The sequence below is a fragment of the Anticarsia gemmatalis genome, chromosome 7 (assembly GCF_050436995.1).
Source record: "Anticarsia gemmatalis isolate Benzon Research Colony breed Stoneville strain chromosome 7, ilAntGemm2 primary, whole genome shotgun sequence".
In the NCBI taxonomy this organism is placed as follows: Eukaryota; Metazoa; Arthropoda; class Insecta; order Lepidoptera; family Erebidae; genus Anticarsia; species Anticarsia gemmatalis.
Genome location: NC_134751.1, coordinates 7,643,143 through 7,661,422, shown reverse-complemented (window position 1 = coordinate 7,661,422; position 18,280 = coordinate 7,643,143). Strand labels below are relative to the sequence as shown.

General features: G+C 35.1%; 2 protein-coding genes across 13 annotated transcripts; one reads left to right on the top strand and one right to left on the bottom strand.

The window, feature by feature from the left end:
• The first annotated feature begins 408 nt into the window (after nucleotides 1-408).
• On the top strand, nucleotides 409-3,448 carry LOC142974478 (uncharacterized). 2 transcript variants are annotated; one of them, XM_076116846.1, is made up of 2 exons: nucleotides 409-917; nucleotides 3,162-3,448. In XM_076116846.1, the coding sequence occupies exons 1-2, from the start codon at nucleotides 623-625 to the stop codon at nucleotides 3,290-3,292; spliced, it is 426 nt and encodes a 141-aa protein (XP_075972961.1). In that variant the 5' UTR covers nucleotides 409-622; the 3' UTR covers nucleotides 3,293-3,448. The 2 variants fall into 2 exon arrangements, with proteins under 2 accessions (XP_075972961.1, XP_075972962.1); XM_076116847.1 differs by having other exon boundaries at nucleotides 414-917; nucleotides 3,002-3,301.
• Nucleotides 3,449-3,478: 30 nt separating this feature from the next.
• On the bottom strand, nucleotides 3,479-17,769 carry LOC142974477 (uncharacterized). 11 transcript variants are annotated; one of them, XM_076116840.1, is made up of 28 exons: nucleotides 17,352-17,769; nucleotides 16,403-16,508; nucleotides 16,141-16,320; nucleotides 15,763-15,860; nucleotides 15,488-15,685; nucleotides 15,237-15,386; nucleotides 14,554-15,150; nucleotides 13,845-14,000; nucleotides 13,671-13,769; nucleotides 13,320-13,562; nucleotides 11,578-11,703; nucleotides 11,261-11,456; nucleotides 11,027-11,126; nucleotides 10,794-10,942; nucleotides 10,605-10,715; nucleotides 10,226-10,392; nucleotides 9,938-10,020; nucleotides 9,768-9,855; nucleotides 9,590-9,672; nucleotides 9,423-9,501; nucleotides 8,613-8,706; nucleotides 8,458-8,531; nucleotides 8,058-8,172; nucleotides 7,485-7,594; nucleotides 7,103-7,200; nucleotides 5,100-6,696; nucleotides 3,803-3,878; nucleotides 3,479-3,631 (listed from the first exon to the last, which is right to left on the bottom strand). In XM_076116840.1, the coding sequence occupies exons 1-28, from the start codon at nucleotides 17,484-17,486 to the stop codon at nucleotides 3,627-3,629; spliced, it is 5,313 nt and encodes a 1,770-aa protein (XP_075972955.1). In that variant the 5' UTR covers nucleotides 17,487-17,769; the 3' UTR covers nucleotides 3,479-3,626. The 11 variants fall into 11 exon arrangements, with proteins under 11 accessions (XP_075972955.1, XP_075972949.1, XP_075972952.1 ...); XM_076116834.1 differs by lacking the exon at nucleotides 3,479-3,631 and having other exon boundaries at nucleotides 3,641-3,878; XM_076116837.1 differs by lacking the exon at nucleotides 3,479-3,631 and having other exon boundaries at nucleotides 3,641-3,878; nucleotides 8,458-8,528.
• Nucleotides 17,770-18,280: the final 511 nt, after the last annotated feature.

Sequence of the window (18,280 nt, the reverse complement as noted above, 5' to 3'; positions counted from 1 at the left end):
TAAAATGTTACCAACTCAACGTCTCTTTAATTAGATACCTATACGTATTATTTTGTTAGGTACCTATCTGAAATAATTTAAATCTAGTTTATGAATTCGATTAAAACATACGAAAAAAACACATTTAATATCGCATTAGGCGTAGCAGAAGCAGTCTTACTAAATTAAAAAAGATGTATTACTTTAAATTGAATAAGACCGTTTTATAATCATGCTTATCGCCATAAAAATATACATTAAAGTTCCCCTCCGCTCTTCATTGTAGGCAGAAAAGATGTACAAAAGAAGTTTCTTCGTATTTTTGATATTTGGGTTTGCAGCATTGTTCCCGCGTTAAATGTACGAAGCGATCGAGGGAATGCCCTCGATCACTTCGTTCACTGAACCACTCAAATCTCAATACTAGTTCACTCAGTGTGACATAACTGACATATGACAGTCAATAATAGCGTCACCGTGAATTGTGAAAGCATTGTTCACATCACATAAATTACATTATACTTCATTTAGAGCTACGTTGAAAAGTAATCCATTAAAACGAAGAGCCGTTAACGTATAGAATAAACTCGGACTTCATAAAATACTATCTCATCTAAGATCTTCACGAATAAAATTTTGGAAAATGCCGGCAAGCAACATTGACTCATATCTACAGGACGCCAGAAATAATTTTGACGCTGTTCGACCTGCTCCAATTTGTTCCGATGCCAATCTCCCCGTGGGTCAATGTCAGAATATACATATATCCAAAAATTGCTACTACGGGTACCACGATCTCAAGAATTCTGGAAATAACCGTATTGATACCGATTGCGAAATGATAGAGTTAGAAGAAAGTGACAATAAAACTAAATCAAAATCGAAGAAGCGGTGTGCGGATGAGCAAGATTATCCTCAAACCAAACGTCATCGCGATGGTAAGTTCATATTAATTAATTGGAATCTCACTGAATTACTTAACCTATTCAGTGTTGATGTGACGTGATTTAGTTCAGTGAGGTTCCATAACCTAACAATATAGTACTTACGTAAATTCACTATGCTTTTTTACAGAAAACAATTCTTATAGCTATTCTATAAGAGCAACAAGATTGATCTGTAGTATTTGCTTTGTAGGAAGTCTCCCATAGCCACTTTAAATGAGCGGATGGTTCATAACATCAAATGCATTAAATATGTTGAGCATTTACAGTTTTGTTGCAGTTTCACACAAGCTTTTCTAATGTTAATTGAATAGCCTATATAATAATATGCACTGTAATGACCTTCTATTCCTATGTTTATTATTTGATTCTCTTGTACAAGTTAAAATTTGATTAATCCCTTATTCATAAACACACTATAATCCAATTTAGTTTGAATGCTGCAATTGAAATAAAATTTCTTAATTTTTACAAACAATGTAGTGAAAAGCTATTAATTATTTCCTCATATTTATCACTTGTTTTTATGAAAAAGGTTGCAATCTTTTCAAAATCACAACATAAAACATGAATAATATTTTTATTATAAGTTTGACAAAATGTTATCATAAGAAATGGACTTGTTTTACACACATGTTTGTCTATGCATTTACAGCTTGAAATAGTTTTTTCATTTTATAAACAGGAGTCTATACTAGTTTTAGCTGATGTTCACAATTTATTTTTCCAAAATACAATGTGTGGTTCAGTATTTTCTATTTATTATGCTCATTTCTAAAATATATAAATAATCCACTATTAACTATTTATTAATTAATTGCTTAAACTAGTGTAGGTAAGAGCCCAATGGATCTGTAACAAATATCTTTATTTTATACTATTAATTAATTAAGTTAATTACTTTCCATTCAAGACAAAATATGGCTGAATTAAAAAAATACTTGTTAATAGAATGATTAGAGATATTTGGCTGCAGATCCTCATAATATCTACTTGAATTTTGTAAACTAGTTTTATGCATCATGAAAATATCATGTAAACTAACATATATTAGCAACTTTCTGTATCTAAAAGTTATTAACTGAAATGTTATTTCACAGAATTGTTTAATGTGTTTGCATCATGGCCTATTCACATAGATTAGTCATTGTATTAGATGTAAGTGAGAAAAAGCGAGTTTTATATTTGAGTTCTAGTAGTTGATTGATGAAGATCAATAGATTTTTCACAATTATGGTACATTGTAATCATTTTCTTAATAATCTGATACATCTTGTGATTTCATGAGGGGGTTGATTAATTATAGTTGACTTTATGTTACTGGTAATCTGTTATTTTAATTAATGTGCCAAAAATTCTTGTTAGGAGGCAAAACTACAAAACCAGGGGCATGTGGCAAAACTATTAGGTCCAGCCAACTTTCTTGCAACTGTCACAGATCTAGGGCCAGCTCTGACCTGAGGCATTTAGTCAATTTGCTGCCCTCTAGTCATGTCAATGGTCTCATCTTAAGTTTTGCTATGCCACCTGCAGAGAATATTTTTTTTATTTTTATTAACATTATTTTTTTATATATTTAAAACAGTATGTCTGTATGGAAATTCATCTAACATTTTTTTATCTAATAGGGTAGTTGACTGGGACAACTGAAATTCTTTTAAACTCGTACTTGTATGATCAAGTTATGTTAATTTGTTTCTAACACATTATGGCCCTTATTTGTTGCCAATGATAACATGACATAGTGATGTCACCATGTTGTATTTTCTATACAAAAAATAGGTTTTTTTGTTGTTTTCATAAAGTATGTGATGAGATGAAGTCAACTACCATATTAAATAATGAGATGAAAAATGTTAACTTAAAATAATTCATGCATATATAAAAATATTTTCTTAGTTGTTTATTTAGGTGTTAAATTTATTTATAAGTAACATGACTAGATTATAGTAGTAGTACATAATATGTTTAACAATCATGTTAATTCTTCAAGAAGTGGAAACAGCAACAAAACTTGGTACGGAGGCTTCCTGTCTGAAACTTGAAGCCCAGTGTGATGAAATTCGAATTTATTTCAGAGGGTATGGTGCCATCAACTTCCAACTACAACCCATGTTTACTACGCCCAACCCACAACAATCCAGACATATCTCGTTGTCTCATGGCTCATATGATCTAATCTCTTCTGAAATGTCACATTGACAAAAATTAATTCAGAAATGTCCATTTTATCTGCAGAAGTACAAAGAGAGAAAACCATTGAACCTGAGACAAACGAGACATTGGACACAATATCAGAAGATCTCATGGAATCTTTATATTGGAACATTCACGGAGGAAACATATTTCATATAATTCAGTGTCTGTGACTGTTCGTTTAATACCAGATTTGCATGTGTGTTTTCACCACACCAAGTGATTGGGACTTTAAGAATTATACATTCATTTTGTACACTGTAAATTAGTGTATAAGTTTTCTCACATAGTGTAAGGCTTTATCTAATAAAATTATAATAGGCAAAAAGGGAGGGTCTTTTCTTTTAAATACAACAACATTTCAAGAATAATATTTATTTATGTATTATATATTACACAAAGTATTTATGTAAAATACAGCATACTTCAATAATAATATTATGAATGGGATACAGTTATAACATTGAATAATACTAAAGTCAATAAGGAATCATCACACTTCTCAGTTTAATCTGAAAAAAAAGGAAATCTAATTATTTCTATTTACTTTGTTTTCTGTTCCAGATGCAGTGAATGAAGCTTTAATGCATTATAATTTCCCTTTCAGGATACGCTCATACAGTGAAACCCAAATGTGGTTGTGTTTGAGTGTTTGCTCCATTATTGTAAGATATTAACTTCACCTTTTTGTTTTTCAGATGAATCTTCCATGTGCAGCCTTGTAGGCACACGGTCAAGTCCAAGCCACTCTGCTTCAGCCTTTAATGTAAACATACCAACATGTTATACATTGTACTTAACATATAGATTGGTAGTTAGAATACAAGTGATGTAATTCATAGAAACATGACAAGACCAAAATCTGTGATATTTTTGTACCTGATATTGTAATAAATTGTTTTAACTAAAGAGTGTTTTTAATTTAAATGATGAAGTGAAAATGCAGGTGTTTAATATTCCAGTTTATTATAATCACTCCAATATTACAAATTGTAAAAATAAATTCGAGTAAATATGACAGATACATCAGATATAAGTGCATAGTATACAAGATGGAAAATTGAGATCAGACTACAAAAAATGTATAATGTTCATTGTAAAAGTAAAAAACTTAAAAACTAGGTGATTACAGTAGAGGAGACTGGTTATAATAATTGTATAAATTATTAAGCTTTAGGTTAATAGAGGTAAAAACCAGTTAGTGAGCCAAGACAGGAGTTATGAAAGGTTGTTAATGATTAAACTATAATAATTGTTAACAATACATAACATCATTGTACGAAAGGTAAGACAGTAGAGCGCCATGATTTTTATTGTACGATTACTGCACAATGTCTATTTTATTTGATTAGGTATGCTTACAATTAAAAATTCAGGATATTAGCCTTTAATTGTCAATACAGGTAGTCAAATTTTAGACTCGGCATGTAATTTAGGCAGTTCGATTTTTTTTAAGATAGACCAGTTAAATACAGATTTTTGACTGCAAATTATAAAACTTTTAACGAATCAAGAATTCCCAACAAGATGATTGCGATAAATGTATGTGTTATGATAACATTAAATACACTATATGGTTTTACATAATCCTCTCGAAAAATAGTTGGTCGTTAATCAGAAGGACTACAGCATCTCATATTAATACATACTTGTTAGCTTATTTATTATCCTTTGGTAATTACCATTTAAATACTTGTGTCGCATACCGTAATAATCAAATAATATTATTTACGGTGTTGTGTTATATTTGTGCATTGTTAGTGGAAATGTTAAAAATTAGTTTACATAATACATATATGTTTTCTGTTAAAATGGAGGCTATGATCATATCATTACTAGCAGTTGATGGTTTATACATGCCATCCACTGCTAAATATTAAGTCTGTTAATTATATTAAAAATAGAAAAAGGAACTTATTCATTACGGTTAGCGCAGTTAATTAATGGTAGACATCTACAGTACAGTACATGTTGCATTACCTCAGTCGGAGTGACTTCCTCGGTGTCAACAACGTCAGGAAGTGCTTCCGCATTAGCTCCAGCTTCGTCATGTCCATTGACGACTCCATCCTCAGTCTCAGTATGACACGTCTGATCAGCCTCGGCTAAATCTCCGTTATGCATCTCTGAACAATTAATGAGATCGACTTTACCCTCCTGACTAGAACGTGGACTGTTGTCATTCATATCCGAATTTTCAATGTCCATGTGGACATGCCCTGACCATAAATCATAGGGACAGGCATTGAGTTGATGTAGCTGGCTGTCGCTCGAACTGAATAAATTTAATGACCCTGCCACGTCTTGTAAAATGGAAGATTCTGATAGTTCATTTGAAAGTTGAGTAGGTTCATTTTCTTGAACAGGATTGCTAGTAGGAACCATTAATGGGAGGTTTTCAATAATGTCACCAGAAACGTCGCAAACTCTCATACCATCGTACTTAGAAAGGAATTCCACAAGCCTTCTTTTCGTCTGTTGTGGATATCTTCCATCAGTAATACTGCTCAGAATGACTGAAGCTAAAGCTTCTAAAAATTCACTCGTACACGTCTCATCGCTCTTTAGTAACAAGAAGCGAACTATCTTGTTATCAATCTGGATGGTATTAGCACACATATTCTGCATGAGGTTACTATCATTATAAGAGCTAGGTTCGCCAGATGTCGTAGAAACGGTTTCTTGTCTATTTTCCTCATGCGTTCCTTCGTTATTCTGACTTTCTAAGATGGAACTGTATTGAGACAACACATTACGTATGGACTGTAACACTTTTTGTCGCAATGCATCAGAGCTTATCAGTTGTAACTCTCTAAATAACTGTATTAAAAAATCTGGATGAGATTCATTCACATCTATTAGAGCAGTTACCTCAGAATATACATTTTCTCTCAGGAGATCGAATAATTTTGAAGTAGCTTTGTCTTGATTTTCTCGACTAGTCGACGCTAAATTAGGATTAGGCATTTCAGATGTACTCGCAATATTAATATTACTCATCTGCGAATAATCCAATGTATAGTTTCGCCTATTTGTTGAATTCTTAGCAGGTAATTTTGAAGAAGATTTCTTTTTACTATTTGCGGACGTATTGAGGTTATTAGAATGTGATTGGATAATTTCAGGAATCGGATTTGCAATATTTAAATTTCTAAATGAATTAGTTGGAACCTCTTGGCGGTTTATATTGATGTTTGAAACATTAGTGACACTGCTGTCGTCGATGTTCCTCGAGTGGCAAGCAGTGGCGCCGTCAGAGTCAGCATTCTGGTTAACGTTTAACACATCTGGTGCAGATGAAAACGATAGAGATCTTTCGTACACAACGTTTCTACGAGTGTGTCTATTGGGTACGTCCTCGTTATTTGTCTGAGACGATTGACCCACATTCTGTGAAGAACTAACAGCGTTGGTATTTCTCTTGGGTGTAATTGAAGGAGGTGTGGCCGAAGGGGTGTGATGTAAAGTGTTATGAGATCTTTCAACCAACGGATGTGGGTTATGAGCAGGTCCAACTCCTAAATGGCCATCCGCGTTTGCCTTGTTATTAGCAGAGAGAAGATTTTGACGAGAATAGCTGCAAAAGAATATTTTTTTAAATTATTCCTTATATGACTTAATATTTTAATACTGTGGTAGTACTAATAAACAAAATGTTAGTATGAACACGTCATAATATATTAATTCACAGGCATATTATTAGTTTTTTTTTACCAAAAGCAAGAGAAATGTATCAACCAATCCAAACTTAATTTAGGGCAAACACAATTCTCACCCTTAATTATTTTTTGAACTGAAGAAATGAGAATAGATAAATACAGTATATAAGATGAATTTTATTAAAATAATAATATATAAATTATATTAAATTATGTATGTTCGCTAATATCTGAAAAGAGAAAACGATGTTACATAAATACATTATATAAAATGTTTAAAATATTTATAAAACACCAAATAACATTCATATGGTTTATTCTTACCTCCGGAAGTTGTCCCAATAGTTATTAGCTCTGTTCCCTGGTGGAACTTGGTTATTTAACGTATGCGAAGCTGTTTCTGCGCGCCAACGTTCTTCCAACTGTAAAACAATTCGTAATTTAATAATAACTAGCTGACCCGCGCAACTTCGCTTGCGTCACATAAGAGAGAATGGGTCATAATTTTCCCCGTGATCGATAAATAGGCTATCTAACACTGAAAGACGTTAGAAGTAGTAGAACTTAGTTAGACTTAGTATATAAGTATAGATAATAAATAAAAATAATGTATTTCATGTTTTTTGTTACAATGTAATTTCAACTTGTTTTCTCAAAGGCAATAGTGAGAATAATGTTTCGTGTGATGATTAGTGTATCAACTTACGTGATTGAGTTGATCTCGAAGCTGGTGGATCTCTCGCTGCTGCATGACCAATTGCTGCCAACACCACGCACCCCAGAAACTACATCCACAACTGCAACCACCTACCATACCTGTACAAGGATTACCAAATTTTAACCAGCTTCTTTCCATAGGAATGTTGCCTATTTTTATTTTTTAGTCCATCTGGTAGACCGTGAATAAATATTAAACTTGTTTTTTTTATATAATCATAACATACATTACGATAGGTAATATAGGAAGAAATGGCAGCATTAAATTGAAGGTTCACAAGTGAGCATTGGGTGTCCTTTGCGCGGATTACGATTTACGTGTTGACATAATAGTGACTTTAATTTTATTACGTGATGAATTTTGAAAGCACATGGTGAGATTTACATTAATTTCTCTTCCTAGCCAAATAACGCAATTTGTCTACTGATAACGTACATTCTATCTACAGAATCTGATGACACTACGTAATATACTTAAATTTTAAAAAGAAGCAGAGCAGAATAAACATGGTTCATTTAAAATAAACTAGTTATTATTATTGAAGTACAATTGTCTACTTACTGTACGGCATCATCATGTTGAAAGGCATGGTTGGCGGGAACGACACCTGTGGCGTCCCCAACAGACGTTCCATGGTTTGAGAGTGACTATTCTGAGTGAATTGATTGCGCATATCCTGAAAAAAAAAAACAAGCTGTTAATACTTAGGATTATGAGTTGATTTATATTATACAGTACCTACTCTTTTTCCACTTTGTTGGGATGGGTGATTACATCCAGAGGAACATTGACTTTTTGTGTCCTCATTAAAGTTTACTTAAGTAAAAGATGATGAATGATTTCAAAATAAATGGAGACAATATTGTTCACCTTGGATACAATTCAACCAAGTAAACAAAAATGACTTTTTGAGCTCGTGATGTGGACTTAAATCAGCTATATAGAGCATGCTAATAATTACCTGATTTGATTTAGTAGTGTTCCAGCACGGAGGGGGCAAATGTGGGTACGGCATGTTAGCTGGATTGTCACCTACTAAACATAAAAAAGGGTAAATATTAAAAAAAAATCACCAAGAAGCTCAAAAGCCATGTAGAATTGTTAAAATTATCTTACAGTTTTGCGATATTGGTGGCACCATGTTCACGTTGGACGTCTCAACTCTCGGCTCGTGCCGAATATTTTGGTTCGCATTATTCGGCTGAGGTGCCTGAAAATAATATGACTATACTGTTTAATTATGCCTTCTGTTAGAGAGTTAGGTAAATAACAACTGCAGTCTTTGTGCGTTAGCATGGTAGAAGTAAAGTAAACCTGCCCAGTATTATGATCTTAGTGTCACAAGTTTGAGCTTAATGGAGAATGTTAACAAATTTGGATTATTAGCTCTCCATATTCTCTGTTAAAAATATAAAATACTAGTGAAAGAATTACTTCGATACGTCAATTAGTTTCTGATTTATAAGTAAAACAAGTTGTAACCGTCAATTTGCGTGTGACGTCATTGTACACCACGCTCAGTCTAGCTCACACGGTCCTTAATAATAATATTTACTATTATTACACTATAAATGTAATAAGGGGACAAATACACAACAAAATACTGCATAAGATATTACATCTAGGGCTGGAGACTTGATATTAAGCGGGACGCGGCTCCCGCAGCACGGTGTAATATGACGTCACGCTGTTAGCGCGACTCGATATTTTTCGAAACTTTGAATGCTTGTAAAATAAAAACTACTTGGTATTTTTGACTAAAACAAAAACTAGTTTGCATGTACATGTACAGGCTTTACTGAGTCAAAATTTGAAGCGATTTGGCATACCTAGTAACATTCTCCATTATTATACGCATGTTTCGCTAGCAATGACTATCTTTTTCCCAGATATTTTGACGTGCATAAATAAAATTAAAAGACATACCGCATTTTCATCTGGTTGCCTTTCTTGTGGCTGCCTTCTCCTTGGACGATTTCTCTGGTTCGACTTATTTCTGGATGCACTACGAAACCAAAAATACATTTCACAAATGAGTTTTTACATTAAGAAAACATTACAATAGTACTTCACCAAATTAACAAGTATATTACCTATCCGTGTCGCTGCCATAAGCGCTGCCCATGTGTGGTGGTAATGGTCCAGACCTCCCGCCCAGAGTACTGTCACCACCACCCTGCATACAAAAAATAGTAGCAGGTCAGAACCGTACTTGGGCCATGATTTTAGTACATTTTTACTGGGTGTAAAATTGTAGAGGCGTTTACATACCCTGAAATTCTCAGTTTCCCTTGAATCTTGAGAGTCCAGAAGTATTTGCTCGGATCTGGATTCAGGTTCACTAATATGTTCATGTTCACTGTAAAATATAATATTAATCGATAATAACTAATTAAAAAAAAGAGGAACAAACTGTAATAAAATTAAACAATATAAAATACCTATTGTAAGACTGATTCACGACTGAAGCTGTTCTAGATTCAGGTTTAATCTTTTGAGGCTCAGGGCCGGAGCATAGAACTTTCTGTAATAAAATAAAAAGCACTACATTAACATCTTCTTCTCATTCAATCGGTGATGACATAGTAACAAAATACATTTTAGTATTACTCATTTCATAAGTTAAAAAAATTGTATAATCCCTACTATTATTCCCAGTTGTCTCCCCGGGGGACAGTGTTAGAGGGGACAACTGAGAATATACCAAAAAAATAGTGAAAAACACGTACTTCTTTATTAAGCAGCGCCTCCAGCTCCCGCTGTTTGTCGGCCAGTAGGGCCCGCAGCTGCATCTGGCGCCGCTCGGCCGGGCCCGGCACGCCCGATGGGCCCGCGCCTCCCGACGGCGGCCCACGAACCTCCTCGTTCACCTTCTTCTGCTTACGACTTGCCTCTGCTGGAATACCGTGTATTTAGTCAAACAAAAGTTTGCTATGATTTAAATAACGTCTATGATATAAATATGTACATAAATAATATCATGTTGTTTTCCAATAGGGGCAGGCAGAGACCAAAGAACGACTCTTGGTACAATTCTTACAAACTTCCCTTGCCTCATTCACATACAACGTTTAATATATCTATGTAATAATATAAAAATAAGCTTACCTTTATTAGATATCATGTCTTTTATGCGGGCACGCTCGCCCATAATCTTTTCGGTTTCCATCCGCAGCTCTTGGGCTAACTCTTGCAACGTTGCTATGTTAGCTTCGTGACCTAAATCAACAAATTGAACATTATCATCAGTTCGTAATAACACAACAAATTATTAAATAGGTCTTAAATTAAGCATACTTTGCTGTTGTTGTTGTTGATGTTGCGTAAGGTGTTGTTGCGAGTGTTGTTCGTTGGTGAACTTGTGACGTTGCGGCAACGAGTTGCGAACGCGACACATGCTGCCTTCGTTAGACCATCCGCCCATACTGCCACCGCCTTCCGATTTACTACAAACAACCACCAATCAATTTATAGAGTAAGAAAAAATTTAATACTTGGAAGTTAAATATATCGGATGATATTATACTTACTTGTCATGGATGTTCGAATGCATTGAGGGCTCCCTGAAGGAATCATCGTGAGCTCCCGAAAGTTGCTCTGTTTCATAGTTTTCCACCGACCTCATCAAATCTGTAATAATAGAATTGTGTATGTGTATGTCAGATCAGATCTATCGTTATAACGATTTAGTTACTTACACAAAGTAGAATTTTAAGTTTTAATTCGTTATAACCTATCAGGTTCATAAAATAATATGTACAAACCTTTTGTTTTTTGAAGGGCTGTCTTAATAGCTTTTATTTCCATCAGTTTGTAAGGATCTTCATTCTTATTGTTGCTCACAGGTTTGTTACATTTACGCGGCGGTTCCTCGTCAGCGCTCTCTTCACCGGAACTTGAATATGTGTTATGTGCGGTGCCGAGACGAGTTGCCATTTGTAGTTTCTGAAATTCTTGTACCTATGAATTATAAAGATAATTTTCTTTAATTTTGTTCAAGAGAGAATACATTACTGATAATTTTCAATGTATCAAAGCATTATAAGTATGTGCTGTTCAGTTCTTAGGTTTTTAAACATACCAAGTTCTCCATATGTTGTTTCTTCATCTGCAATTCCCTCAATTTCAGTTGCAGCATACGACTGCGTTCATTTAGTATCATTTCGTCATCTTCTGCTTCGCTGTCACGGCCCACTCCGGCTGCCTCCTGTAGATAATATAACTTGGATGTTAAATCAAAGAATAGAATAAAAACGCGATATCAATTTGAAAATCTGGTAGAAGGGTAATTAAATGATAAAGGAGATCATCCACGCTCCATACATTTTTGGGCCTTTTTTCAAAGTGCCGGCCAACAAAAAAAAGTGGCATGTATCGATAGAGCTAGCCATTTGAAACAATAGTTAGTATGGCACGAAACCGGTAGGATCACTTTGAACCGAGTTATACAGGTTTGAAGATTCATAATATTCAAACATTTATACATTTCTGAAAGTGCTGTGAAACATAAAATAATGATTGATTTTGCTAGAATTAACTATCTAAAGCAAATGACCACTCTGAAGTTGATTTAAGGTCGTAAGCACACGTATCAACTCGGAAACGGGTCGTCACCGTATCAACTCGAGATCATCAGTATTATTTGTATGTAATTCCCTACTGTAACACACTTATCGGAATCGTTATGTAGTCGCCCCGGCTCACGACCATGGGAGTGGTTCGTATGCACATTATGCATACACCAGCACCCAGGGTGGAGTGCGGGGCTATGTGCAAATTCCGATAGAATTGTGGGCATTCCTTCTAAACCGCAACATGTGTCCTCATAACAAGGGCCCTCATCACAAATCGTACCCGAAGCACAAAATATTGTTCCACATGCCGATGAGTCGGACATAACAACCCAACGGCAACAATCTAGATGACCTCTTACCTAGACGATGGTTTGATAGTTGCACACAATCGAGGGTGCGGCCCCTTGGGTTCGCTAAGGGAGAATGCGCTGACCTTGCGCTAGTCGCCAGTGACCAGTCCAGTGGCGACGCATTGAGGCGCCGGGGGAATCAAACTCGCACTTAAGGGGCCGCATCCTCGGTTGTGTGCAACTAACAAACCATCGTCTAGGTAAGAGATCATCTAGAGTGTTGCCGTTGGGTTGTTATGTCCGACTCATCGGCATGTGGAACAATATTTTGTGCTTCGGGTACGATTTGTGATGAGGGCCCTTGTTATGAGGACACATGTTGCGGTTTAGAAGGTATACCCACAATTCTATCGGAATTTGCACATAGCCCCGCACTCCACCCTGGGTGCTGGTGTATGCATAATGTGCATACGAACCACTCCCATGGTCGTGAGCCGGGGCAACCACATAACGATTCCGATAAGTGTGTTACAGTAGGGAATTACATACAAATAATACTGATGATCTCGAGTTGATACGGTGACGACCCGTTTCCGAGTTGATACGTGTGCTTACGACCTTAAATCAACTTCAGAGTGGTCATTTGCTTTAGATAGTTAATTCTAGCAAAATCAATCATTATTTTATGTTTCACAGCACTTTCAGAAATTAATTAATGTTTGAATATTATGAATCTTCAAACCTGTATAACTCGGTTCAAAGCGATCCTACCGGTTTCGTGCCATACTAACTATTGCTTCAAATGGCTGGCTCTATCGATACATGCCACTTTTTTTTGTTGGCCGGCACTTTGAAAAAAGGCCCAAAATGGATGATCTCCTTTATGTATGAAAATTGTTGGTTGTAATAAATTCTGCAAGTGATAATCAGAGTAAATGTTGTAATATTAAGTTACTCACCTCGCTGCCGGTGGCATTGGCGTCTCGGTGCGAGAACCTGTCGTCGTGGCTGTGGTCGGAGTGCGCGGAGTGTCCCGAGAGCCCCGAGTGGCCCGAGTGGCCGCGCTCGGGCTCGGCGCCGCCCGCCAGCCCCTGCTGCACGTGCAGGCTCTCCGACGAGTGCGGCAACGTCGTCGCCACGCCTATCTGATTCGCGGCGTACATTCGGTTCGGGTGATGATAATTTCCACCCGACGGTTGGTTCTGAAATTTGTAAAGATCCTTCTATAAACTATTCTTTCGTATGTATCAGCCTTATTGAGATAAAATGTATAATGAATATAACAATTTGTTAATATAAATTATGATTACTTGTGCAATGCCGTAATTGTCATGTGAAGTAGAGGGCTGTATTTCCTGGGACTGGGCCCTTTCTCTGTTCATTTCCTCGAGCTGCTGCTTAGCTTCTGCCTGATAGTAAACATTATATTAATACACGTCCGATGTCCGCCACTAATAACGACCAGAATAGCATTGAAAACTAACTTGATATTTAAGTAGCCTCTTTTGCTGTTGTTTCAGTGCTGCAAGACGCACTTGCGATAGTTCCATTTTACTCTTAATTTCATTTTGCCAAAGCTCATTATCGCTGTACGTAGAATTATTACTTTGTGCTGATACTGGTCTTGTCACGACATCCTGCTGAAAATTATATCAAACTATAAACTATTTCATACGCGAACGAAGTGCTAATGCATAGGTATCAAGAAATTATCTTTACATCCATGAGGATAACAGAAAATAGGGAAATAATATATATGATTAATTTGTTGTTAAATGGTTGGGTCAAACACTTTTTTTATTGTACAAATAAAAACATTTCGTAGATGTTATAGATCAAATAGTATTTTTTGGTTGAAACAAAGTTTTATACGAAGCAGTATAAGCCAGAGGTTGAGATCTACGTCAAATATTATTTGATTCATAACAGTTTAGAGATAATAACAAAATTACCGAATATACACATTAGAGTATTAAATAAAACATGAGTAATAAGATAAAAGCTGAAAAATCTATGTTAAAGCTAGGAAGCAGCTTTGTCGCGTCAGTATCAAATGACAAATGGCGATTGTGGTCAATAAGATGGGTATTAGAGATGGTTATGGTCTGCTTCGAGATTGCATCCACTTCATGCTATGGATTTCGGCTCACAACAGAGGGACACACTCCATAGTGCACAGTAACAAACAAAAACCTGTTCAGCGCGGGCTTTCATCTCTTTCTTTTTGGTTTTCATTTCTTCTATTCTCGTTATTTTCTCTACACACGAAAGAATATTCTTTCGCAGCATGTCATTTAAGTCTTGGTCATCTTTTTTTATTTCAGATTGCTCATCGGCTGGTTTCACATTTCCCTCCGTTTCGACATTACCAGAAGGTGATTGTGTTGTATTAGCGGTAGCAACAACATCACTGGCTTTGTTAGGTTCTTCTTGCAGCTTAGCTTCGTCATCAACTCTTATGTTATGCATTGATTTATTCAACTGTTCATTCTCAATATTGGTGACTTTTTTCAAATTATTATTAATGACACTGTTGTCAGTATTTTTCGCAATGCATGTTTTATCAATATTTAAATTATTATCGGTGGAAACTTCATTAACATTGTCTACAGAAGTATCGCTGGCAGGTAACTCAACAATGACTACTCCGTCTGACTCCTCAGCGGGTACTTCTACATTCTCTGGCTTACTATCCTGTAATATTTTCTCCAACTTACTTTCACTTTCCTTCAATTTCATGACCATCTCTACTAATTCATCATATTCTTCTTTGGTATGTTCGATAAACGCCTAAATTAAAAATAAGGTCAACTAGCTTTCATTTATGTTCAGATTATTGCAGTACCTAGATACGTAGTAGTGTGCATTGTACATACCTCTTCTTCTGAATTACGCATAGTGTCAACTAGAGACGAAGTAACTCGAATGTACTCTCGAATTTGTCCTAGGCGACGTTCCACTGCCGCTGCGTCGGGGCAAGCTGCCGCTATCGCCTCGCCCAGAGCTCGTGCCGACTCTCTATGGACCTGTCAATCATCAGCAAATATTTACTCAAACTATTTCTACAATTCCTATTCAATTCATTGGGTCTCTAGTATAAATAGTTTATTGTTGGAATGTTACATACGTGATTACTCTCATTGAGGTTATTGAAACTTCCTTGTCCCTGCTCATACATATTGTTTATTAAATTTACAGTCTTTGTCCCAGTTCTAGAGTTAGAAATCGGAGGCGTCGTGTTATTGTTGCTCGCGTGACTACCGTCGAAGTTGTTTCTAGATGGATTTAAGTTCCTTGTTAAATTGTTTCTGTTTTGATTCGGTGCCTAGAACATTCAAATCAAATGTTTAGTCTGTGTTATTATAAACCAAGTTTTATAAGAGCCAAATGGATGCAACTTACGTTAAACGGTTGAGACACGTTTCCAGTAACTGCATTAGGTGTGGTAGGGTTTACAATCATAACAGCAGCTGATGTGTGGTTGGAGTGAGGTATTAGACCTTAGAATTAACAGTAACGTTAAAAACAACATTATCACTATTTATTACATAATTAAAAGTAACAGTTAGCACTACCTATTGAAATTGTGAACAGCAAAAGCATATAAATAAATATTTTTTATACTATTGTAGGTCTGAACAAGACCAAAAAACAATAAGAAAAAAAACTTTGCTTTGTAGTAAAATATGTAAAAAATAATAAGGCTAAGCGAAAAATAAAGATTAATTTAAAGAAATGAAACTAGCATGGTTTGTCTTATTAAAAAAAAGGGATCTGTACCATTCTGCATTTGATGCGCATAGGGATGTAAAGTGTGGCCTGATATAGATGATCCGGCACCATCATCATGCTGTTCAGTTGTTATATTTTCACGATTTTGCACGTGCAGTGGTAAGGCGCGCGGTTGAGGTCTCACTGGTACAAATCTTCCAAACCCACTCTCAAAAGATACTGAATTGTCTAAAAAAATATCAGTTTGTTATATTGGTATCCAAATATGGTGGTGAGCAAGTTAAGTCACAAAGTAACAATAGCAACTTACCCAAATCTGTTAGTTCATGGTCTGATGTATTATTTGTCGGCTTTCTTGATTGACTGTAGTTAGTCCGAGTGTTATATTCCGAAACAGGCACCCAATCCAATGAAGTCTAAAACAATAATTCTTTCATGCATTGCAACTCAGACTTGAAATATTTTTAACATGTGAGAATCACACACACCTTTTGCAGACTATATTTAGAAAAGCAACCTCCCATAAGGGATTAAATCAATTTCATATTAATTGAAGTCACTATATACTTTTAACTCTTTTTACACCACAAAATTAGATTAGAAAGAATAGAACAAATTTCCAACCATTATGTGTGTCACAAACCATAGCAACTTGGCAGCAGTTCAAATTACACAAAACTCAAGTTTCCAAAAATAAACTCATACGAACTTCACATGTGTTCACAGTTTACCAAGTACCACACCAGTTGTTATTATTGTTTATCTACTCATGACATTCTTTACCTACATCATTTAAAATCAATCTTTTTTGTTAAAGTAATATTAAAAAATTATATTAATTTAACCATTCTGTTACACATTTTCAAATTATTTATATTCCATTCTTATAGTAATTATAACAAATCTGTATACATCTTCAATAAAGTATGTAAGTAGGTACAGTTATAATTATGTACTGAAACAAGTGGAGGTGTGTTTGAGGATGATTTATTTTTTTTATTTAAAAACAATAATTAATGGTAGTAAATGTTACATTCTATAAAATTGCAATACTATAAATATTTTATAGTTTGTGAAAGAAGATTTTTATTTGTAGTGTCATATAATACAGCATTGAACTGAAAATATTGTCTGAATGGTGTGGTTACTCTGACAAACCTACGACCTCCGAATTTTTATGGCAAATCAGACCAAGTCTACACTGCTTAGCCAAATATAAGAATAACTGTGAGGAAATGTAAGAACATCAGTAAGCTTACCGTTACCAGATTGGTCGTCATGTCTCTCCTAGTCGGTGTAACAGCTTCTTGAGGAACATTACAATTATTTCTAACTTTTGTCTTGGGTATGGTGCCCGTATGACCTGGATGCCGCTCGTTGTTACCAGGAGCCATAACATTCAGTTTTTATTTGCTCACATTGATGAGATTCATAGCAACAATAGGAAAATATTTTATGTAAAATGTCGATATTGAAATAAACCAATAATAAAAAATACTATTTCTACTACTATGTAATTGCTTTACTTGTATACAGGCCACAAAGTTTTACACTGTTCACTAGTTCTACAAATATTTATGCCATTAAATACGATTTTTTCAAGTTTTAATTATTTTCGTAAAAATTGAAATAATCTATCGCAGCGAGCTTTTTTTTTTTAATTTTACACATACGACGGCGAAGGTGAACGAATCAACGAAGAGAATCGTAATTCAGCTCTCGGTCTTTTTGCTAAACGGTATGTTCAATGCCATCGGTGGATAAAATAAAAATCAAACTTATATTTATTGACTTATTGATTTTTAAGTGCTTTCCTTTTTTTGATTAATGAAATAAATACATACAGGAAATCATTTTCGGTAAAACTAAAAATATTATATGGTGTCTGATTTTGGAGTTGTTGGATGATGCTTGCTAGTTAAAAATTACGGGACTAGTTAGGTACCTACATTTTGGACTGATAGACCGTTGTTTAGACGGAAATGAAAACTTTCTTTAACACTGAAAAGAAAGATTAAGAAAGTTAAACTAGGTAGGTAGTTTGACATAAAATTGGACATTAAAGCCAACAGCAAGCCTATGCTGAGTTAATCTTAGATGGCGCCAGCAATTGAATTCACAAGTGTTATTAAAATAATAATAAAAAAGACCTGTAGACAAAATCTAACCTCCAGCTTCAACTTCGAAA